Source organism: Sarcophilus harrisii, chromosome X, assembly GCF_902635505.1.
Source record: "Sarcophilus harrisii chromosome X, mSarHar1.11, whole genome shotgun sequence".
Lineage (NCBI taxonomy): Eukaryota > Metazoa > Chordata > Mammalia > Dasyuromorphia > Dasyuridae > Sarcophilus > Sarcophilus harrisii.
Window position 1 is genome coordinate 25,889,183 of NC_045432.1, and position 24,804 is coordinate 25,913,986.

Below are 24,804 nucleotides of genomic sequence, written 5' to 3' on the forward strand. Positions count from 1 at the left end.
GTTTTGGATCTGGGCCCCGCCTCTCATTTCCCTGAGTCAATCTATACATTCTGAGGCCCAGTGGAAACCTCAGTTGCATTTTGGACACAGAGTTTTAGGTCTTATTCTCTCACCCTATCCTCTCACTCTCTTTGCCTACATTGAGCTCTCAGATGTCCTATTTTTCCACACTGAAAACATTGACGAGTCTCTCTAGAAGTCCCTTGTGAAGAGGGACTCTGTCTTCCTTTGTTCGTCATCATGGTCTGGGTCCCACTGTGGCACAGAATCTTATGATCTCCTCTAAAGGAACATCTTTGTGTAGTCCCCATATAATTCTTCTGCAAAGCTCATTAGCACTTTCCTTAGCCAGTTGTCTGATCATTATTTCTGTAGCTGTATTTTCTCTAATGGTTCTTGTGACAGCTGTCTGCAGACATCCCACAAAATCAGCAAAAGGTTCATTGAGACCTTGCTCTATTTTTGTGAAGGCTTCCTCTCGATCTTTTCCTGGGAGGGAACCCCAAGCTTTGATTGCAGCAGCAGCAGCAATTTGCTCATATGCTGCTATGGGGTAATTAGTCTGTGCTGAATTGTCTTCATTCTGACCTTCACCTGGTAGTTGGTCGAAGGTGATTGGAGTACTAACTCCAGTTTGCCTATTGCATTGGGCTTGTATCCTGCATAATTCACTATACTATGAAAGCCACAAGTTTTGTCCAGGTTCGAAACATCTCCTTGCTATGGATTTCCAGTCACTAGGGGTTAAAATTTCATAAGCCATCTTAACATAAGATGATGTAGCCCCATAAAGAGTGCAACACTTTTTCAAATCCTTAATTTTTTCCAGATCAAAAGGACTGTATCTTCTCCTCTGTTGACCTGAAGAGTCAAGCTCTTCAATCACAGAGTATGCATTTATTTTTAAATCAGCTATTCCTGTCCTTCATGTTTTGCCTTAACCAGTGCCTTTCGTAATCTTGTCATAGGCTGCTTCATAGGTGGTGCTGCCTCTCCTTCTCCCTCCACCCATGAAGGGTTAATTGAGGGGGGAGGGTCATGAGATGGGGAATGCTGTGAAGAACCACACTCAGAATTGTACTTAACTCCTTTCTTGTGTCATTCTTCATCCTTTTCACCTAGTTTATCTGGATCCTCCCCCTCCTGCTCTTTCTTCTTTTTTTCTTATTCTATAACTTATATAATTTCCTAAAGCCAGTTGTATTAAATTATATGTATAAAGTGTTTCTTTGGAAATTGAGTCTGGTCCATAATCATTGTAGTATTGGCATAGTTGCTCTCTTATTAATTTCTACTCATTTGGATCAATTCTTTTTCCTTAGAGAACCAAGGAGATGTGTACTGTACTGTTTCTAAAAGTTCAATGATCTGCTCCCAAGTTACAATCAAACCTTGACTTTTTTTTATCAGTCTGACCAAGCTTTCGACACATGTTCCTTTCGGGAGAGAAATCTCTTTTCTAAACATTTGTCCCATTTTAGCTGAAATATGACTTTCAGCCCTTAACAAGATTTCCTTGTCTATTTTTGTACTCACCCTAATTTCTTAGTACCTTGTTTCAAGTTCCGGCCCATAACACCTCCTTGTAGGAGTAAATCAATCATAGTGAACCATGCTAAATCAGATAACTATTGTCTCTATCAATTCCACTGACTTAGTACCTTGTAAGAACCCTTTGTTTCAAATCAGAGTTCTGGCCCATAACATCTAGGGGATTTGATGAACCTTTCCAGGGAAGCATGTTTACCTCTAGATGTCTTTGCAGGCTCTTATTCCTGAAATGCCCTTTCTCTCCTCCCGAGCCTTTTAGAGTTCTCAGTTTCCTGCAAAACTCAGCCTGAATACCACCTGCCCTAGGAGAATGACCCTGACATCGCCACCCCTTCCTGCAGCCACTGGGGCCTCTGCCCCTAAATGACTTTGGTTTTGCCTTTCTTTACAAACTTAGTGCTGACCACAGTGCTCAGCACAAAATACACACTGGAGATATGTCTATTGATTTTGCATCTATTTCGAGTATATTCCAGAGGCAACGAAGCATCGAGTTGATAGAGAGCTAGGCTCAAGTCAGAAAGTTCTAGGTTCAAGTATGGGGCTGTATGACCCCAGACAGATTGTTTTACCTGTAGATAACTCTCTGAGACTCTCCATCACAGAGAAGGTGCTGATCTGCATTGGTAAAGGGATTTTTCTCTCCTGAAACATCCCTGTACAAATGAAATCATAGATTAAGTCCCTATCCTTATATATTTTTAACAAATTTATATATGTATATATTTACATATATTATATATATATATTATATACATATATATATAATATATGTATGTTTTTTATTTATTTTATATTTATTACATATTTATGTTCATAGTATCTCTCCTGTTAGAATGTAAGGTCCTTTAGAGCATGGAACATTTTCTGTCTTTGTATTCCCAGGGCCCAGCACGTAGTAGGCTCTTAATAAATGTTTATTGGTTGACTGAACTTCCTTAGAATCATAATGTCTTGAGGCTTTTCAGCTGCACTGAGTTTCTAGGCAGTGTCTGAGGTGGGTTGAGGAAAGGAAACTGCAGCGCAAAGGGCTGAGCCTCCACCTCCCTCCCTCAAGTCACAAAGAACTTCTGTGTGCAGCAAGAGCTAGACCCCCCTCCCTAATGGCCAGTGGCCAAGAAAGGGAAAGCAGGCGAAAACTCCAATCCAACCTCAGCCCGTTGCCTATTCTATCGTGGCTGGGAACAAGAGGGCAGGTGTCTCTGTTCAGGGTGGGGCCCACAAGGAACAAGTAAGTGTAAATGGAGGATCTGAAGCCAGATCTAGAGCCATTGGGCTATGAGGTACCCCCTGCCTTTAATACTTTAATACTCAGACCCATCACATTGCGGATGGAGAAGAAACTCCCTCTTCTCTGCTCACTGCATTGCCCATAGTAGGTAGCTGGACTTGGAGTCAGGAAAGGTCTGGCTTTGGGCCCTGCCTCTGACATTTACCACAAATAAGGTACATAGCATCCCTGAACCTCAGATGTCGTTACTGTCGTTGTTGTTCGATCAGGTCCAACTCCCTGGGACTCACGGCACAAGGGTTATGGACAACGACACGCTGGGTCTTTCTCTGGAAGTTTGTCCGAGCTCATGTTTGCTGCTCCTGTGACACCATCTATCTCCCTCTCCGCTGTCCCCTTGCTTTCCGTCTCTCCCAAGATCAGGGTCTTTTCCAATGAGTGCCATCTTTTCATTATATGGTCAAAGTGCTTAGGTGTCACCTTCAGTATGTGAACTCCCAATGAATAGTCTGAATTAATTTCCAAGTATTGACCGATTAATCAGTCCAAAGGACTCTCAGACGTCTTTTCCAGCGCCACAATTTTAAAGTATTGATTCTGGGACACAATACATCCAGTGCCAGCACTGGAGTGGGGAAGATTCATCTTCCTGAGTCCATGTGTGGTCTCAGACACTTACTAGCTTTGACTGGATAAGTCACTTCATCCTGTTTGCCTCAGTTTCCTCATCTGTAAAATGAGCTGGAGAAGGAAATGGCCAACTGCTCCAGTATCTCTGCCAAGAAAACCCCAAATGGAGTCATAGACATGACTGCAAATGATTGATCAACAGCAATAGATACAAAAGAGGCAGTATGACATAATTACTAGAGAGCCGACCTCAAAGTCTCAGCTGACACATCTCCGTATTCCAGGTGTATATATTGTAAATCTATTCCTGTGTTGAGCACAGTGCATTGAGACACGTTAATTACTTAATAAATGCGTTCTTCTGAATTGTGCTTTATGTAGAAAAAGCTATTCCCGTGTACCTTTCGAATCTGAAACAAATTTATTAAAGAGTATTATTGAATTCTTAGTAGTTTTTTCTCATTAGCCTCCCAACCAGCAGGTACTATAGTACACAGCAAGTTAAAAAGGTTTAAGATTTCCTGAACCTCTTGGACAGGGGTCCTCAAACTCAGGCCCGGGCCAGATGCGGCAGCTGAGGATGATTATCCCCCTCACCCAGGGCTATGAAGTTTCTTTATTTAAAGGCCCACAAAACAAAGTTTTTGTTTTTACTATAGTCCAGCCCTCCAACAGTCTGAGGGACAGTGAACTGGCCCCCTATTTAAAAAATTTGAGGACCCCTGCTTTCGGAGATATGGGTTCAAACAAAGTACTTTTTTGTACACTTTTTAATTTTTATCATTGTCATTGCACTATTTTGTACAAACTGCTATCTTTTTTTTTTTTTATTTAATAGCCTTTTATTTACAGGATATATGCATGGGTAACTTTACAGCATTAACAATTGCCAAACCTCTTGTTCCAATTTTTCACCTCTTACCCCCCCCCCCCCTCCCCCAGATGACAGGATGACCAGTAGATGTTAAATATATTAAAATATAAATTAGATACACAATAAGTATACATGACCAAACCGTTATTTTGCTGTACAAAAAGAATCAGACTCTGAAATATTGTACAATTAGCTTGTGAAGGAAATCAAAAATGCAGGTGGGCATAAATATAGGGATTGGGAATTCAATGTAATGGTTTTTAGTCATCTCCCAGAGTTCTTTTTCTGGGCATAGCTAGTTCAGTTCATTACTGCTCCATTAGAAATGATTTGGTTGATCTCGTTGCTGAGGATGGCCTGGTCCATCAGAACTGGTCATCATATAGTATTGTTGTTGAAGTATATAATGATCTCCTGGTCCTGCTCATTTCACTCAGCATCAGTTCGTGTAAGTCTCTCCAGGCCTTTCTGAAATCATCCTGTTGGTCATTTCTTACAGAACAATAATATTCCATAATATTCATAGACCACAATTTATTCATCCATTCTCCAACTGATGGGCATCCATTCAGTTTCCAGACAAAGTGCTATCATGTGTGGTCAGGGCAGGGTTTGGAAGGTCCACAAAAATATAAGGGTTCTCATACTTGAAAAGATTGGGGAACACTGGGGTACATGCCTCCCCTTCTTAGATCCGTCACTTGGACAGCTTCTGTTTCCTAGACCATGTGGTTGAATGGATCACCTGTGATTTTAACACCTCTGGTGAAAGAGCTGGTGAGTTCTAGAGTCTAGTTTTTCTTTGTTCCCGTTCAGAAAGGGACCAAAGTCTCCCATGTACAAACAGTGAAAGCATCGGGGCCACAGACTTGTTACAACTGGTTACAACTTTAACTGTGATTTAGCTGGCTTTACCTCATGACACATCAAAGAGTTTTTCCAAAGACTTTTATTTTGAATTAAGTTCAAAGGAAGAAAAGAAAAATGATTATGTTCAAAGAAAAAAAAAATTCAAACATTGTTCTCTATTCCCACAACACCAGACGAGAAATGTAAGTAAAACACCCACTGAACAAAAAAAATAAGGTCTAGAAAAACAAGCAGAGCAAGATGTTAGAAATTCTTCTCTAGGATAGGATTAGTATTGTTAGACTACCTACGAGAGCACAGAGAGGAAGGCAGAGAGAACTCTGGATTTTAGAGACCAGGATCCATTTTTTTTTTGAGGGTCATGGCGGGGACCACATCCCGGATGTTTGTGACTGTCCCCAAGCGAGGTGTGCCATCATTTGAATTGGTTGTCAATCAAGGTCCCTTTCATCTTGGCTTTCTTTGCTTCTAGCTCAGCCTAGAGAGAATGAGGAGTGCATGTTGTGAAACACGATCTAGAAGGAGTTCTTTTATCCCCTTCTTTCTCTAGCCTCCCTAAACGCTGTCCTGAAGTTCTAGCTCACTGCCACAAGCATGCTCTGCTGGTACGGCCAATGGCTCACCAGAGTCAGTGACTGACAGGCTGACTGAACTTTTGATGAGACCCCGAAAGGGCATCTGGTTTTCTCTAGTCCCAAACCCAAAGCAGAAGAATATCAGATTCCAGAAATGAATACTCCAAGAAGCCAGTCTACAGTCTGTCTAGACCAGATAGACCGCATTCTTAACCTGGCGTCTGGGAAATTGGCTTTTGGGGAGAAATTTTGAAAAAACAAAATAAAACATATTTCAATATAATCAGTTTCCTTTGGAACCTAATATATTTGATTGGCTGCATAGAAAGACCATCTTCTGAGAAGGAGGCCTCAGGTTTTGTCAGATTGACTCCCAATAGGGACAAAAATGGGCAAGAAGCCCCGGTCTGGAGCTTCTTAAACTTTCTCTACTCGGGATCTCTTTTTGCCAAAAAAATTTCTCTGTGATCCCAGGTATATAAAATAGCCATACAAATCAAACATTTACTGAAAAGAAATCATAATTCCACGCCCAACGGCCACATTCAGCTATGAGACCCCATATGGAGTTGTGAATCACAGTGTAAGAAATAGACCCCACCACACCTAGAAGGGCCAGTGTCTGAAGGTGTGAAGAGAGAATAGAGTGTCCCCGATCTACTCAGCAGGTGAAAATAAGTTCTGCCAAGAGTTCCCACACACGAGGCAGGACCTATGTTCACAGCTGTAGAGTTTACAGCCCGACAGTCATGAGGCCTGATGATAAACTGGACGAGTGACTTAGATTGTAAGCATTCTGAGGGCAGCCATTGCTTCTGCCTTTTTTTTATGTGTAGCCCCAACACTTAGCACAGTGTCTGACCCAGAGCATGTGCTTGCTAAACTCTTGTTGATCGATTGTTGAGCAACCGGCTGCCTTCCTGGGTTCCTTCCCCCAATGACAATTTTTCTCTCTTCTGCCGGGGAAGCTGTCGTGTGCCCACGGGCAGCGTCACTCACCAGCTCCTGAAGCCGTCTCTTGCTCATGCCTTTCCGCTCCAGCTGTTTTTCAATCACTTTGGCGTTCTGTGCATATGAATCAGCAATTTCTCTCTGGCAGAAAACAATTCAACAAACCATCACTGGACTTTCAACAGTGATACCCAGACCAGAAGGGGCTGCAAATGTCACCTGTGCAATAAGATCACCATGCTGAACAGCAGGAGTTTGGCCATCACCCAGGAAAGATGAAAAAAAAAAAAAAACCAACCCAAACCCCAAGCTTCTCCAGCTCATCTTTCCAATAATCCCAAGAGTTCAGGTTTCAACTTCACCCATTGGCAAAATAACAGCCAATGCATTTTCCAGTGAGCAGCTCATGTTAAAATACCATAAAGACAACTGTTGCTACTAATAGTGCCGGACCAGTTGGGAGAGAAAAAGCTTTCTAAAATGGAAAGACTTGACCTTGAAAGAAGGACATGATCCAACTCTAATTTTATCAGGGATGAGCCTTCAATTGGAAAGCTTTGAAGTCTCATCTCTTTTCTTCTTTCTTTTCTTCTCTTCCCCCCATAGGTTCTGTCTGATCTATGCAAATTGTGGAGGATCACGCCAAGTGTGGAAACCCAGAGAGCCTGTAAAAAGGTCAGAACCGCCCTGTCCCATTGGTGCAATCACCTCTGACTTTTTTACAGGCTCTCTGGGTTTCCATACTTAGCGTGGTCCTCAACAGCAAATGATTCCCCAATCTCTTCCCTGAGCTTCAGCTTCATATTGACAGCTCTGGGCTGCTCCTGCTCAGGAAATTTCCTATTGCCTAGAGGATAAAATATAAAGTTTTCTGCCTGGCACCGAAGGCCTTTCACATTTTGATTCCAGCTTCCCTTGCTTGTCTGATTTGACCTGCCTTTCCTTCACATACTCTCCAATCCAGCCAAAATGGCTAGCTGTTTCCTGCTTGGATCTTATGGGCTCCTTGCAGGCCATGTTTTTTCCTTCTCATCTATTGAGAACTTTCTCTTCCCTGGAGGCTCAACTCAAGCTCCTTTCCCAGTGGTCCTTGCTTCTCTCCTCCCTTTTCCTAGGGCACTGCTCTGGCCTCCTTCTTTGAGTCAATCACACTCAGTCTGGATGACACTTATTTATGAGCACATTCTATCTCTGCGCGCCCCCCCCCCCCCATTCCCAGCACAGGATAAGTGAGCTCTTGGAGGACTGGGAGCAGCCAAGGTTTCATCATTTGTACTCCCAACACCTCGCCCAGTGCCTCCCACTTAGCAAGAATGCAATGAATGTTTAGGGAATTGTGTAGTGAAAAAAAAAAAAAAAACCTCAGTTCCAGAGAGGGGGAAAGTGACAGCTGCTAAGCTGTGGAGCCAAAATGAGATGAGCAGTGTTCCACTAGAGCCTAATGTTCGGGAAGAACCTAGACAGGGACCCTTCTTGATGCCTCTGGGAAAAGGAACACTCACAGCCTCAATCTCCTCCTCTTCTTCATCAATGGTGGAGACAGTGACAGAACTGAATTTGCCCATGTCCTTGGTACGCTTAGTCATCATTACCTAGAAATACAAGAAGAAGATGTAATCCAATGTCTAGTTCAATCTGGCTGGCCAGGATGCCTGTGTTTCTTTGTGACAGAGGTCATACTTACTCCATACTTACTCAGTACTTTGAAAAGCTACAAGCTTTGACTTTTCATCATTTTTTCACCAGGGATTTAAAAAACTGATGAACAAACCAGGTGGAATCATCTGGAATCAAGCCTTTATCAATACAGATCTACAAGTTATAGTTTTAGAAAGCTGTTGGACTTAGGACACATCTCATTTTATAATCACTTTAAAAGTAAATAGGATTGAAACAGAAAAGAAAATTCAACATTGGCAGGGCTGCAGGCTTGTGAGAATTTTAATATGCTGCTAGAGTAACCGCAGGCTGCTGCAAACGTTCTGCAGAGGAACAGGACAATAACAAACTGCAAAAGAAAACCCTTTTAACCCTTCAGTTTCTTGGCTAGAATTTTATCCTAAGAACGGCCTTTAAAAGAGGAGAAAAGGTCTAATGTGGACAAAAATATTCATGGCCACTTGATCTGCGAGAGCAAAAAGTTCGAACCACCTGTCTACCAATGTCTGGCAAACGGCTGAATAAAGCACGGCACACTCACGGTAAGGCGACCTCCGGTGATTGAGAAGGGTCAGCCTCAGAGTCAAGAAGAACCAAGATTGAGTCTTGCTACTTTCACATACTGACTCAGTGATTCTAGCCAAGTCATCTAACCTCCGCTGTCCCAGGAGCTCCACTGTAAGAACCTAAATCATAATCTCAGACCATAAGCTGCAGTAATTACCAATATATGTCAGCAAAGGTAGCAAGCACGCAGGGAATTTTAGATACCAGCACAATTACAGATCCATTCTCCACTTCAGCCAAATAATGCAATGCAACTATAAGTGGCTGTCAACAACAACCATGATGACAATCAGGACCACGACAATGATGATGACCACGACAATGATGATGACAACAATAAATGCAAAGAAGAGATGTAGAATCAAATCAGCAGGTCTCGAATTGTGCACACTTGACTCCAAACTCTCTCTTTGTCTGTCTCTCTCTCCCTCCTTTCTCTCTTTTTTCTCCCTTCATTTATGTATATATAAATATATACAGATGTATGTTTTGTACATATATAAATGTTTTGTCTGTACATTTATATATAGCTTAATGATCATGACAACAATAAATGCAAAGCAGATAGAGAAATAAAGAGCTATAAGAAGAGATAGAATCAAATCAGCAGATCTAGAATTGTGCACACTTGACTCCAGACTCTCTTTGTCTGTCTCTCCCTCCCTCCTTTCTCTCTTTTTTCTCCCTCCATTTATGTATATACAAATATATACATCTGTATGTTTTGTACATATATAAATGTTTTCTCTGTACATTTATATATAGTTTACTGTCAAGTGTGTGATATAGATGTGTGAATATAGATATATAGATATATAGATATACTTCTCTCAACATATATATTATATATGTATATAGACACACATATATTTAAAGGCAAAAAAAAAGCAAGAAAGCTATAAATAGCAGAACTTAGGCAAGACACAGAAAGGAAGAAAGTATTCTATACTTTGTTAAGTCCTAAGGGTTTTAGCAAAGATTTCCTCCTTACTTTGAATGCTTCTTTGATTATTGTTTATACTAAATTTATAATGATCAGTGTTCTGAAGCTTTCCCCCCATTAATGAAAGGCACGTCCATAAAGGACATTCATTGCTGTTCCATTGGGAAGCTGAGCAGAGACAGATAAAAATGAGCTGGGCTTCACCTCTCTTTGCTTTGTCAGGCAATTTGGGCCTTAGGTCTCGGTGCTCACTACAAAGTAGTTTTCTTTATAGGACAGCAGGACAGCAATTACCTTCTTAGGAGGTTCTTGTTTTTGACTGTATATGTTGGTTTTCCCAAAGCCCTGTCCAAACTTGACAACTGCTCCATCCACGATAAAGGTCACTGGAGCATTTTTCTGCTGGTGCTGGTAAAAGAGCAGCAAGCCACACCTGCAAACAGCAAAGATTCAGATCCCAACCCCACTGATTCTCCAAGCGTGGTGAGACACACACAAAAAAAAGGCAGCCATGGTGGAGTAGAGAGATGGTGAGGGTTTCGAGTCAGAGGACCCAGGTTTGAATCAATCCTGCTTTTGTTTGCTAGGACCTTAAGACGCTCGATCTCGAGCAGGAAGAGACCTTGAAAGCCACTGAGTCCAACCCCCTTTCCATCTCTGGAGGTGAGACTCTTTCTTTGTCCAGAGAAGAGCTCAGGACAGAGAAAGACTCTGATGTCCAGGGAGGGGAAGGGCCTTGCCCAGACTCAGAGGACTGCCAAGTAGCTGAAGTGAGATTTAAATACAGGTCTTTTAGAGTCTAATAGAGATTACAAATAGGTCCTACCAAAAGGCAATGTCCTTTTACGGGTACACTGCTGCTCCCGGGTACCCTTTCCATGACTGGAAAGGGACGAATGTTTTGAATAAGCAGAATTTGGAGGCAGTAAAAGTTGTAAGTAGAAGAATGGAACAAGGAACAAAAACAGACAGACAATGTAAGCCCGAATGGAGCAGGAGATGGCCATGCAAGGGCACTACTCACTTTGCACACTTCTTCCGGAACTGCCGTTCTATTCCTTCAGATCTGCAAAGACAAAGGAAGAGGTCACAGAGAAGAAAGAGACCAACCGGTGGCAGCCTGCTCCCCCCTGATCATTTGCAGTCACATCACCTGCTGTCTTCCAATGGCAGGGGGGCCTCTCAACACCAGCTCACTTTACAGACCAAGTGACTCTGGGTCATTAAACCTCCCGAGCCACCTGCAGAGAGTTACAATTGATTTTTGCTGCTGCCTCCCATGGGCCTTCCCTTGTGAATGCCAGTTTGGACCTTGCTCTCCTGACACAAACAGTTTCTCTTTAGCAACTGGACAGAGCCCCTCTGAGAGCAGCTGCTAGACCCCAGCTGTCTCGCTCTCATTCTCTCTCACAGAGCGCTCTCTCTCTCTCTCTCTCTCTCTCTTTCTCTCTCTCTCCCTCCCTCTGTCTCTGTCTCTCACACCACACACACACACACACACACACACACACACACACACACTGCATTGTATTAGTGGTTTATTCTAGGTCTTTTCATTAATGCAAGAAGGAATACACTAATGAAAACAACAAAGAAATTCAAATTATATGAACTAGAATTCTCCCAAATAAGGCATGACTATGACAGAAGCCGAGCGGGGAGGACCCTCAGAGGCTATCTGGCCCAACCCCTTCATTTGACACATGAGGAAACGGAGGTCCAGGGAAGGCAAGGAACTTACTCAAGGGCATACGGGCAGGAATTTGAACTCAGACGCCCTCTGCCTCCAGAACCAGTGCTGTTCCCACTATGCTACACTGCCTCCTCTTACTCTCAGACCCAGTCCTCTGTTTTTTTGCAATGGCTACTTTTTCAGTTCTTTGGGATTCGAATGATAAAGCCAACTGCCCCCAAAGCTAACAAACGAGCAGAGAACTGTTAGCAACAAACACCATCGCCACACGCCTGGGGAATAACAAATCAAAAGAGACCCATCTACTTGGATCCATCCGAGGCTAAAAAAATGTGAGACTGCCCACAAAGCAAGAAGAAAGCTATGGATCAGCTCGGCAGTCTTCCACACTTGTCAGGATGCTCTCTGCCCTAATCCTCCCCGCCACAGGAGCTCTCCTATAGAGAGCAGTGTCTTACCTCCGGAGATGGACACTCTCCTCTTCTTCTGTGTTACAGAACTTGTGAGCATGTTTGGCTGCATCAATTACCCGGGCTCGGTCCCGAGGTCTCATGGGTAATTTCTCTAACTGGCAATCTGAAGAAAGAAAGGGAGACGGGTCACTGAGGGTCATGGCTCAAGGGAAAGTCTTGAGGAAGGTCCTTGTAACACTGTTTTCCACCCCCTTTCCATCAGTTGTAAGATCTGAGATGTTTAATTTTCACTGGCACTTAGCGATATAGTTTTTAAAGGATATCACTGATATATTTATTTAGCTAAAATGTTTACATGGGCAGGGGGAAGTTTTCTTGGCCTGCAACTTCAACAGGAACTAGCTGATAGGATTCTTTTATCTACCAATGCTTAATACAGTGTTGTGTGAGTGTGGGACAAATGCTATGCCAGAAGGGAGGCCCCAAACTACGTAGGCGGCACAGAATTCTAAGAGGAAAGTCGGAGGATGAGATGTTCTCAAGAATGTAACTGTAACAACACAAACACAAGCAGAAACAATTCCGCTGAGGAATAAAAGAAAGCTGTCCAAAGAGAGCAAAGTGGGAATGCCAAAAGAACTCACCAACCAACTTCAACTTTAAAATATACACTCTTTAAATTGGCCGAGTGCAAAAGATCGGAGAACTCGATGCTGGGGAGGGGGTGTTGGAAGGCAGCTCACTATGATTCACTCCAGGAGGAGCTACGACTAGGACCAACTAGTCTAAAAAACAGCTTGGAATCAGACAAAGAAAATTTACCAAACTGTTCATCCCCCTTGACCCACAGATCACTAGGCTTTCTATGCCAAGGAGGTTAATAAAAGGATGAAAAGACTTGATGCTTGAAAACTGTTATGAAAAAATATATACCAAAGTATTATCTATAATAAAAAAAAACAGTTGAAAACCAAATCTGTTTGGCAACCAAAAAAATTGGCAGATGGATGTAATAAAATGGTGGCAAAGAAATGTAATAACAGTAGTATTAGTAGTATGCAGTAAATGTATATTACTGCACCATAAGGAAACAGCCAGAGAAACTTGAAAGAATTCTCACGAAGAGACATAGAGCAAATAAAATAGAACCGGAAGAACATTATACACAGTGACTAGAGAAAGTTAAGAAAGGCAACAAAACTTGGACCAAATACAATGGACAATGTTAAAATTAAGATTAAACCCCTTCAAAGGGGTTAACAATGATGGCAAACTACAAAAATGGGATTTATTATCGCCGGCAATCACTCTCATCTCTGTTTATGAGAAATGTATTTTGGGAGGCTCTTTGATGTGAACAAAATAAACACATCAGTAAAGTCTTAAAACATAAACAGAGACCTACAGGGGATGAAAGCAAAAGAAAGTTACTGCAGATGAATACACAAATCGACAGTATTCTGCAAAAATGTTGGGGAGGGGTGCAGCGCTCAGAATAGGCTGTAGTGGACAATGAATGCTGATGACAACAAAGAGGGCATTTGAAAAGCTCTGCTGAGTATCTAACTTAAGGAGGTCCAAGACTGAGTATGAAAATAGTTATAGCAACCCAAATGCTTTGATGTAGTAAAGGACTGAAAACAAAGAGGATGCCCAATACTTATGGAATGGTTGAATAAATCGTGCTATTTGAATGTAACAGAAGAGTGAGAAATTATAAATATAATGGAGCCAGGGAGACCTGAAAAATCTTGCATGTCTGAAGCAGGAAAACCTAGAGAAACAGCCTCCATAATGACAAGAATGGTAGTGATGTAAAGGTAAATAACATTGTGAAACTTCACAACTCTGATTGCTCCCAACTCCAAAAGCCTGATGAAGAAACCTGCTTCCAACCTCTTGGAAGAAAAGTACTGCACTACAGGTAGAGAATAAGACCTAAGTTTATCCACAGAAGAGATATACCGATTATTTGGCTTATTTATCGATTATGAGGGGATAATTTTAAAAATAACACAAATAATAACAACAAAAAATAACACACGCAAAAAAATAACAAAATAAAAAAGAGAGTTCCTAAGCAGAGACTTAAGCAGGTAGTAGGGTAACATGTTAAATTTAATACACATTTTTTTATAAAACCAGAAACAGAAACTATTTCTAGATAATCCTTTTTCTTGTTCTTTGCATAGAAAAACATTTGTGTTTATTGGTGTTTAAGTGTAGATTTTATAAAAAAATGTTTTAAAAAAACAAATCCAAAAATAAGCCTGAGAAACTATGTTGGAGGCAAGAAGAAGATCAAGGAAAGGAGAATATCATGACTTAGGTAAAAGAAGATCATTTTAACAGAAATAAAAATTATTTCTGTTATTATTGTTATTCTGTTATTATTATGTTTCTGTTTTCTCTACCAGAGTTTTCTCTTTGGACTTCTAAAAACAGAAATAAAAATTGGTAACATCGAGTTAAAATTTCAAGACAAGCGAATGGGATGGCAAAAACTCGTCTCCCAAGTTGAAACCGCCAAGCTCGATCTACATCTCAGGGTACTTACAGAGCTGGCAAGCACAATTACTGAGCCAATGTTGGCAGTTTCTGAAAAAGCATGGAAAGAAAAAGAAGGACTGGAAAGAAATGTCCTAATGTTATTTTTTCAAACAGGGGAGTAGTGGAGAGGTTGCTAAGTGTGATCTGAATTCCTGGCAAAACTGTATAGTACTAAAGAAATAGCTCAAGAGCATGTAGAACGTTGTAATTACCAGAACCATTAAGTCATGCCAGACTAACCTCCTTCGAACAGGTGGATCAAGGAAACAAGTAGACAGTGTGCCTAAATTTGATCAAAGCATTGAAAGAAGTCTCTGATGTGCTGTTTGTGGACACAATGGAGAGATGTGGACTGGATAATATAATTAGATGGCTGGCTAAAGAGGCTTAAATAGCTCTAGAGCTGGCAGGGACCTCAGAAGCCATCTAGTCTAACTTCTTCACTTTACAAAGAGAGAAACTGAAGCCCGGGGAGGGGAAAGGGGAAGGGGTTTCTGTGCTGCCAACTATGTGACAGGTACTGTGCTGTGTGCTTTTTACAAATATTAAACTCATTTAATCCTCACAACAACCCTGAAAAATGGATGCTGTTATTCTCTTCATTTTACAAACAAGGAAACTGAGGCAAATAGAGGTTAAGTGACTTGCCCAGGATCACACAGCTAGTAAGTGTTAAAGGCAGAATTTGAACTCAATGTGTTCCTGACTCCAGACCCAGTTCTCTATTCACTATGCCTTCAGCTAAGGTTAGGGGGCCTGCCCAAATTCAGCGGAAATCAGCAAGTGTCAGAGTCAAGATTTGAATCTTATCCCTTTTTGTTTGTTTTGTTTTTCACAGCTGGAAGCTCAGACCACAAGGGTCTGGACTGAAGTGAAATGACAGGAATTGTCAAAGTGAAAGGGTCCCCACAAGCTGTTCCAACTTATCTATCTCTGATGTAGACTATACCATGCCTACATATCCATGGACAAATCGCTTCGCTACCCTGTGCCTCAGTTTCCCAATCTGATAGATGAGGAGGTTGGACTGGATGCCTCTCCTGATCTAAAACCATTATCTTTGAATCTAGATGAGGACTGGTTAGAGAAACTGGGTACATAGAGCATCATCTGACCACTGGAAAATGAACAGAATTGTGTTTCTGACTAACAGTGAAGTATCTAAAATTCAAATATTTGAAGGGTTGTGGTATAGAAGAGGGATTTAAAAAGCAAGCAAATAGCAAAATAATTGTATGGATATATATATATATATATATATATATTGTATTTAAAATATACTTTAATATATTTAACATGTATTGGTCTACCTGCCATCTGGGGGAAGGGGTGGGGGGAAGGAAAGGAAAAGTTGGAACAAAAGGTTTTGCACGGTCAATGCTGAAAAATTACCCAGGCTTATATCTTGTAAATAAAAAGCTATAATAAAAAAAGCAAGCAAATAACTTGGTCCTCATTTTGGAGGAGCCTGAAACCCTGATGGGGAACATAATTTCATGATGGAAAGAAATTAAGGAATTTACAAAGTAATACATCAGCAAATAGAAAAGGTCAAATGATTCAAAGGCAAAAGTACTGCTGGATTTGGAGTTTGAGGGCCTGACTTTGATACATCCCAGAATCCTAGGTGATCTTAACCAAATCACACAATTCACTCCTTAGGAAGTGAACTAGATGGCCTCTGAGATCACTTCCAGCTCTAGATCTAGGATTCTGCCTGTGGTCAAATCAGCACCTCACACTTTCTCTCTACTCAGTCAATTAACAAATATTTATTAAGCACCTACTATGTGCCAGGCTCTTGGGATACAAAGACAAAAGAGAGCTCCTGTCCTCAAGGAGCTCACAGTCTAACGGGGAGGGATAAGGACTAGATCTGAGATTTCATTGGCATCAGGACACCTAGGTGAGGAAATTCCCATTCCTGATTCAGATCAGCAGCTTCTCTGCAAGTTATCATCTTAGAAAGTAACCTAAGGCACTGACAGTTGCTCAGGATCACATGGCCTGGCTTTAAGGCCAGTTTCCTCTCTATTATAGCATCCTATATAATAGAGGAGACAACATATAAATAAATAGGCACGTATAAGATGCATTCAAAGTAGATAATAATAAATAATAAAATAATCTAATACAAATAAGACCAAAGTAGCCAAGATTAGAAGGAAAACAGGAAACTAGGGAGGAAACTTCAATAGAAAATCTCAGATAAACATCTCATTTTTCAGATTTATAAAGAGCTTTGTCAAATTCATAAGAATACGAGTCATTCTCCGATTGCCAAATGATCAAAGGATATAAACAGGCAGTTTCTTAATGAAGAAAACAAAATCATATATAGTCATATGAAAAAAAGATGCTCTAAGTCATTATTGATTAGAGAAATGCAAATTAAGACGACTGAGGCATAATCTTATATCTATCAGATTGGCTAAAGTGATAGACGTGTTTAAACTGAGGAATGGCTAAACAAGTTGTGATATTGGATTGTGATTGAATACTACTGTGATATAAGAAATGATGAGTTGATTTTTAAAAAACCATGGAAAGACTTGAACCTATGAAGATGCTATCCATCTCTAAAGAAAGAACTGATAAATAAAAATATGTATAGTATGGTCTTATATATGTGTGTGTATAGATATAAATGTAAATATATATTCTTCTTTATATATGGAACCTTTTTTAGAGTGGGAGGAAGAAAATTAAAATAAAAAATCCACAGCAGAAAACAAAAGAAAATTTGGAAGGAAGCACAAAAAAGCTGGTCAGCTTTGAAAATAATGGCTAGTATTTATTATGTAATTTTCCAACAAAAAGTAAACAGTCTGAAATGGTAATTTACTATATTATATTGAATCTGCTTCATGGAAATGTTCTTTCCTACTTTTTCTCATTTGGTACTTATTTAAAATGAATAATTTTTTTAAAGTAATTTTAAGTGAACTATTGTAATGATGGTTGCCAAGTTTATATGAATGATTTGAGACTTTATTTTTACACTCTTAATCTTAGGCCGGACCTAAGAGTCTATGTATAAACATTGCTATGTTAAACATTGTTATGTTAAACATATATGTATAAACATGTTTCTGTTGTTAATAGAAACTGACCAAGAAAGCAGCATTTTGATTGCTGTAAGATTTTCTGTTTATACTCATACTGTAGGTAATTTGCAAATAAAGGCTGATTTGGTATATCTTTAAAAAATAAAAAGTAATCTTAAGAGGGGAAGGATCCAGCAACTGTTAAGACCAGAAAAAGTCTCCTACAGAAGGTAGCAGTTGAGCCAAGTCCTAATTGAATCCAGAGAACTAAGAGGTCAAGGTAAGAAGAGAGATCATTCCATCCATATGGGGTACCCAGTGAAAAGGTAGAACAGAGAGAGTCTGAGTGAAGAAATAGAGCCTTTGCTATTAAATCACAAAGTAGGTAGAAGGGAATAAAGCCTAAGAAGACTGAAAAAGTAGGAAGGGACCAGATTGGGAAGGGTTTTAAAAGGCAAAACCACTAGAGTTTACTGAAGGGAGTAACCTGGTGTTTTAGGAAGATCACTTTGGCAGCTGAGTGTGTGTGGAGGGGGTGGACTGCAATGGGAAGATCAATTTGGGGCTTACTGCAACAATCTAGGCAGGAAGTTATAAGGGCCTGAACTTCCTGAGTGGGAAGAAGCTTTTCCCTCCTTCTCTGTCACCTAAGGATGTTGCCTCTTTGCAGAGAAAACTGAGGTCATTTGATGTGAAATCCCTCTCCTATCAAATCCTATCAAAACTGCTTGATACCATCTCGTGAAGTGACCCTTTTCTTTGCCAAGGCCCTTGTGGTCCTATCCTTTGTTTCTCCAAGTGTTTGTATACCTATATATCCAAGCCTCCCCAAAATCTTCACCCTCTCCCGATGTAGTGGTTCCTTCCCTACTACCTTCAAATATATACCCAAATCTCCCCCAGCCTTTTTAAAAAACCCTTTATTATACACTCCTCTCCCGTCAAGCTATCTTCCTATCTCTCTCCTCCTTTTGTCAGGCAAACTCCTACAAAAAAACTGTCTATAATCGATAATCTTTCTCTCTTCACCCTTTATTTTGTTTGACCTCCAACGTCAACATTCAACTGAAAATGCTCTCTCCAAAGTCACCAATGTTTTTTTTTTTTGGCTGAAGCAACTGGGGTTAAGGGATTTGTCCAGGATTACACAGTTAGGAAGTGTTTAGTGTCTGAGGCCAAATTTGAACTCAGGTCCTCCTGACTTCAGGGCTGGTGCTCTGTCCACTTCACCACCAGGTTGCCCACCAAAGATCTCTTAATTGCCAACTCTGGTGGTCTTTTCTCAGTCTTTAGGCCCATTCTCTTCTCCTGTATACTCACGCCTCTCAGAGTCCTGTGTGATAATTCTTGCCCTCTACCCCTTACCTGTCTGGTTATTAGTTTCTTTTGCTGGCCTTCTAACTGTGGGCGCCCTGTAAGATTCTGTCCAAGGCCCTCTTCTCTTCTTCTATTTTCCATCTTGGGAAATTCATCAACTCACTTAAGTACCAGGTGCAGTCTGTCCCCACAGCTTCAGTCACACACATCACCAAATGCCTTTTGGATATTTCAATCTGGATGTCCTAGAGGTAACTGAAACTCAACATGCCTAAAACTAAACAATTATCCACAAACCCTTCTCTTTTCCAAATTGCTCTATTTTTATCAAAGACATTATTAGACTGTCAGGTTTATAACATTAGAATTACACACCACACCACACCCCATATATCCAATCAGTTACTAAATCTTGTTGTTTCTACCACCTAAAACACATACTGTATCCCATTACTTCTCTCTCTCATATATCTATCAAATTCAAGACTTCATCATCTCTCCCCCAGACTCCTTTAGGAGGGAAGTCTCCTAATTACAGTCATCCTTTTACGTCAAGAGGGTTGGGGGGGCAGTGCCCCACAATCTTTGCGCCAGAGATAAAGTCGTTTTTTTTCTTTTATGAAATATTTACAATACCTCAGTGTATGGTCATTGGCTATATTCTCCAATGCTAAACTTTTTCAATGTTGTTTCCCAGCTTCCACAAAACTCCCAATTCCCACTGAATTCCCATTGAATTTCTTTTTTTTTTTGTTTGTTTGTTTGTTTTTTTTAATTTAATAGCCTTTTATTTACAGGATATATACATGGGTAACTTTACAGCATTAACAATTGCCAAACCTCTTGTTCCAATTTTTCACCTCTTACCCCGCCACCCCCTCCCCTAGATGGCAGGATGACTAGTAGATATTAAATATATTAAAATATAACTTAGATACACAATAAGTATACATGACCAAAATGTTATTTTGCTGTACAAAAAGAATCAGACTCTGAATTATTGTACAATTAGCTTGTGAAGGAGATCAAAAATGCATGTGTGCATAAATATAGGGATTGGGAATTCAATGTAATGGTTTTTAGTCATCTCCCAGAGTTCTTTTTCTGGGCATAGCTAGCTCAGTTCATTACTGTTCCATTAGAAATGATTTGGTTGATCTCGTTGCTGAGGATGGCCTGATCCATCAGAACTGGTCATCATCTAGTATTGTTGTTGAAGTATATAATGATCTCCTGGTCCTGCTCATTTCACTCAGCATCAGTTCGTGTAAGTCTCTCCAGGCCTTTCTGAAATCATCCTGTTGGTCATTTCTTACAGAACAGTAATATTCCATAATTTTCATATACCACAATTTATTCAGCCATTCTCCAACTGAGGGACATCCATTCAGTTTCCAGTTTCTAGCCACTACAAAAAGGGCTGCCACAAACATTCGTGCACATACAGGTCCCTTTCCCTTCTTTATAATCTCTTTGGGATATAATCCCAGTAGTAACACTGCTGGATCAAAGGGTATGCACAGTTTGATAACTTTTTGAGCATAGTTCCAAACTACTCTCCAAAATGGTTGGATTCGTTCACAACTCCACCAACAATGCATCAATGTCCCAGTTTTCCCGCATCCCCTCCAACAATCATCATTATTTTTTCCTGTCATCTTAGCCAATCTGACAGGTGTGTAGTGGTATCTTAGAGTTGTCTTAATTTGCATTTCTCTGATTAATAATGACTTGGAGCATCTTTTCATATGACTAGAAATAGTTTCAATTTCTTCATCTGAGAATTGTCTGTTCATATCCTTTGACCATTTTTCAATTGGAGAATGGCTTGATTTTTTATAAATTAGAGTTAATTCTCTATATATTTTGGAAATGAGGCCTTTATCAGAACCTTTGACTGTAAAAATATTTTCCCAGTTTATTGCTTCCCTTCTAATCTTGTCTGCATTAGTTTTGTTTGTACAAAAACTTTTCAGTTTGGTATAATCGAAATTTTCTATTTTGTGATCAGTAATGATCTCTAGTTCTGCTTTGGTCATAAAGACCTTCCCCTTCCACAGGTCTGAGAGGTAAACTATCCTATGTTCCTCTAATTTATTAATAATTTCATTCTTTATGCCTAGGTCATGAACCCATTTTGACCTTATCTTGGTGTACGGCGTTAAGTATGGATCAATGCCTAGTTTCTGCCATATTAGTTTCCAATTTTCCCAGCAATTTTTATCAAACAGTAAGTTCTTATCCCAAAAGCTGGGATCTTTGGGTTTGTCAAAGACTAGGTTGCTATATTTGTTGACTGTTTTATCCCTTGAACCCAATCTATTCCACTGATCAACTAATCTATTCCTTAGCCAATACCAAATAGTTTTGGTAACTGCTGCTCTATAATATAATTTTAGATCTGGTACAGCTAAGCCACCATCATTTGATTTTTTTTTCATTAATTCCCTTGAAATTCTTGACCTTTTGTTTTTCCATATGAACTTTGTTGTTATTTTTTCTAGGTCATTAAAATAGTTTTTTGGGACTCTGATTGGTATAGCGCTAAACAAATAGATTAGTTTAGGTAATATTGTCATCTTTATTATATTTGCTCGCCCTATCCAAGAGCATTTAATATTTTTCCAATTGGTTAGATCAGACTTAATTTGTGTGAAAAGTCGTCTGTGATTTTGCTCATAAAGTTTCTGATTTTCCCTTGGCAGATAGATTCCTAAATATTTTATATTATCAGTAGTTACTTTAAATGGAATTTCTCTTTGTAACTCTGACTGTTGGATTTTGTTAGTGATATATAACCCATTGAATTTCTTATGCTGACCTGCAAAAGTGCCATGGACAAAGTCCCCATTCAGAAGGCATGATGGGGATCTCCCTTCCTTCGTCTCTCACCACTTCAGTCCATCTATCATACTGCCACCAAAATCATTTTCCTTAAACTCAGATCCGACCTATTGTTCCCCAATCCCTCAAACACCTCCTGTGGCTTCCTATTGCTTCCAATAACAAACTCTAAGAGCCCAACTTATCTTTCTAGCCTCTGGAATTCACATACACATTCTCATTTTAAATCCCCCAGCATTAAGTGCCTACTTTCCTCCCTTACCCAGTAGTTAACTGCTTCCTGTGTTTTTGTAAGTACTTTCTTTCTATTTCACCTTAGAATGTAAGTTCTTTGAAGGCGGAGAGCTTTTTAATTCTCTGGACTTGTAACCCATCACCCAGTGTTTTAGTGGATGCTTGATTTTTTAATGTAATCATTTAATAAATATTTGCTTATGGCCTGACACGCTGTGAAGGTAAAAGTGACAAGATTTGGCAACAGACTGGATGTGTGGAGTGACGGGAAGGAGAGGAAGAAGATTTGATCAAAACCCAGATTTGGATCTCTTGATCAGAAACGACAATCGGAAGATTGAAAACCTGGGGATCTGGGGGGACCGGGGGACCCTTGACAGTAAATCGGGAGGGAATTAAATCAGAGGTTTGGACCGGATAGTCTGGGAGATTCCTTCTCGTCTTAGAAAGAATAGGAAGCCTCTGGTTTGTTCTGTTTCCCCAGCACTTAACCCGGAGCTCGGCACTCGGTAAATCTTAGCCAACGCTCCTTCATTCATTCGTGCTTCCCTTCTAGATCCGCGTAGCCCGGCGTTTCCGGGGGGGGGGGGGGGGGCCACCGAGCAGAGGAGAGAGCTACGGGGGCCGGAGGGTCACAGAAGCCGGGAGAAGGCGGGCTATGGCGCTGTGGAGGAGGAGCCTACTCCGAGCGGGCGGGGCGCGTGGGCGAGCGGTTCTCAGGGAAGAGGCCGCTCTCTCGCTCGCCGGCTGCCGGGGCCCCCTCCCCGACGTCCTCCTCCCTCCCTCACGTGTCTTCCCTTTTCCGCGACGGCCAACCGGCGTAGCTCACCTAGGACCAGCACCATCTGCCCGCACAGACAATAGTAGACATGAAGAGGTTTCTCGCCGTCATCATACTCTTCTCGGTCTCGGGTATCCGAGCACACCACTGAGCGCGAGACCACCTTCGGCATTCCTCTGTTAATACCGCTACCCAAACTTCCACTGGCTACCCGAGTGCCGGAAGGCCGGTGAGGGAGGCGGAAGGTCGGGGGAAATGACGTCACGCGTACGGTCCCGCTGTTCTGTCCAGTCCCACTCTTTGCCTTAGTCTTCCCCATTTCTTCTCAGAGTCAGGCCGGTAAATCGTTACTGGCCCTCGCTGTCGCCGCGTCCCTGATCGCTGGACAGTGCCAGTTGCCACGGCAACGCAAGGACGGGGTAGAGAGGGTAGGGGATGGAACTGTTACTACGTAGGCCTGGGGGTCAGAACTGTGAGGGGTGCTTGGTACGGCCCAACTGCCAGTCGGGGGGTTCCGGTTACAGGAGTTCTTCGGGTCCCCCGGCTTCGGGATATAGCGCCCCGACCTCTGTCACTCTCTTGTCTCTGTGAAAACATCCAATGAGAGGGAACCTGCTGCCCTCCTCACTCAGTTCATTTCCTTTTGGGATAGTTCTTGCAGAGAAGTGGGGAGAGGGGAGGGGCAGTGTTCCTGACATACTTTATAGTATCGAGTCTTCGACTTCTAGCCTTGTCTCCTCCTCGTGAACCCTCTGGGACCTCGCAGGGCAAGTTTCTTCCCCCTTCTGATAAATAGTACAAATACTTGCAAACAAGCCTTCTTCAAGGTAAACGTGCCCCACTGATTCCCATATGGTGGGAACTCTTGGTCCTTTATCATCCTGGTACCCTCTTCTGGATACTTTGTAGCTCATCCATGGCCTTCCAAAAAGGTGGAATCCAGAACATGACTGTTCCAAATGTGGTGCGAGATCAGTTAAAGAGTGCAACAGAACTAAGCATTCCCCAGGCCTGACTACAGAATACAGCCTGGGACCCTGTAAACCTGTCAGGCTCTCTCTCACCTCTAGTCAAATAGGTAGAGCTCTGAACCTGGAGTCAGGAAGATCTGAATTCAAATCTGACTTGACTCACTAGCTATGTGGCCTTGGGCTAGCAATTTCCCCCTCTTTGCCTCAGTTTCCTCCTCTGTAAAATGACCTGAAGAAGGAAATGAATGGCAAACCACTCCAGTATCTTTGCCGAGAAAACCCTACATGGGCTCACAAAAGTCAGAGTCAGATTCCACTGAATCGTAGCAATCCCAGGATTGTCATATATCTACTTTAGACTTCACCTCCACTTAAGTACTTTTTCAGATGAACCTATGACTAATCAGGGAATCATTCTTTTGGAGATGGGAAATTAAGTCTAGACAGATCTTTTGGAATCCAGAACTTGTCAGCTGTTGTGTTAGTTTTTGTGCCACCAGGATATTTGATTAAGCATGCTACCTATAAAAAAAATTTTTTTTGAACAGGACACAATTAAGGATAAAACCCTGATATACTCTACTAGAAATACCCAAACTAATAATGTAGCACAGTGACAAAGAAAAAGGCCATTGAAACATTCCCTTTTTGGGGTTTTTAAATATTTTTGGTGCCTTTTTTTTAAAAAATAATTAAAAATTTTTGCATAAAGGCACAATGAAAAAGAGGAAAAAATTGAAACCTTTTTAATTTTTTTTTTTTAAAAATTTTGGCCCTTTTTTTTAAAATTTATTAAAATATTTTTTATTTCAAATAAAACAAAACCCTTAACACATTGAAATTTGTTTTTTTTTTTTTTTTTCCCTTTTTTTTTTTTTTTATTTTTTACCCATTTAAATTTTTTCCCAATGAAAAAGGAAAACCCTTAAAATTGCCCAATTGGGAATTTTTGGGGTTTTTTCTTTATTTTTTTTTTTCTTTTCCAAAAAAAAACCAAAAATTCCCTTTTTTTTAAAATTTTTCCTTTTTTTTAAAAATTTAAATTAATACATTAATTTTTTTTTTAAAAAAAAAATTTTTTTTTCCCATTTTGGGTTTTTAAA

General features: G+C 40.7%; 1 protein-coding gene across 1 annotated transcript; it reads right to left on the reverse strand.

Moving 5' to 3' along the window:
• Positions 1–4,974: 4,974 nt before the first annotated feature.
• Positions 4,975–23,009, reverse strand: CXHXorf56 (chromosome X CXorf56 homolog). Its single transcript, XM_003774757.4, has 7 exons — positions 22,779–23,009; positions 12,003–12,120; positions 10,876–10,917; positions 10,146–10,284; positions 8,185–8,274; positions 6,731–6,823; positions 4,975–5,634 (listed from the first exon to the last, which is right to left on the reverse strand). The coding sequence occupies exons 1-7, from the start codon at positions 22,900–22,902 to the stop codon at positions 5,572–5,574; spliced, it is 669 nt and encodes a 222-aa protein (XP_003774805.1). The 5' UTR covers positions 22,903–23,009; the 3' UTR covers positions 4,975–5,571.
• Positions 23,010–24,804: the final 1,795 nt, after the last annotated feature.

What these genes read in the sequence shown, in the direction of transcription:
- CXHXorf56 (XM_003774757.4), bottom strand. Translation starts at nt 22,902, where the DNA reads ATGCCGAAGGTGGTCTCGCGCTCAGTGGTGTGCTCGGATACCCGAGAC. An exon ending in GAGAGTGTCCATCTCCGGAG is followed by an intron (nt 10,918 to 12,002) that starts GTAAGACACTGC and finishes TTGTCTTTGCAG; the next exon opens with ATCTGAAGGAATAGAACGGC. An exon ending in AAGAGGAGGAGATTGAGGCT is followed by an intron (nt 6,824 to 8,184) that starts GTGAGTGTTCCT and finishes GTTTTCTGCCAG; the next exon opens with AGAGAAATTGCTGATTCATA.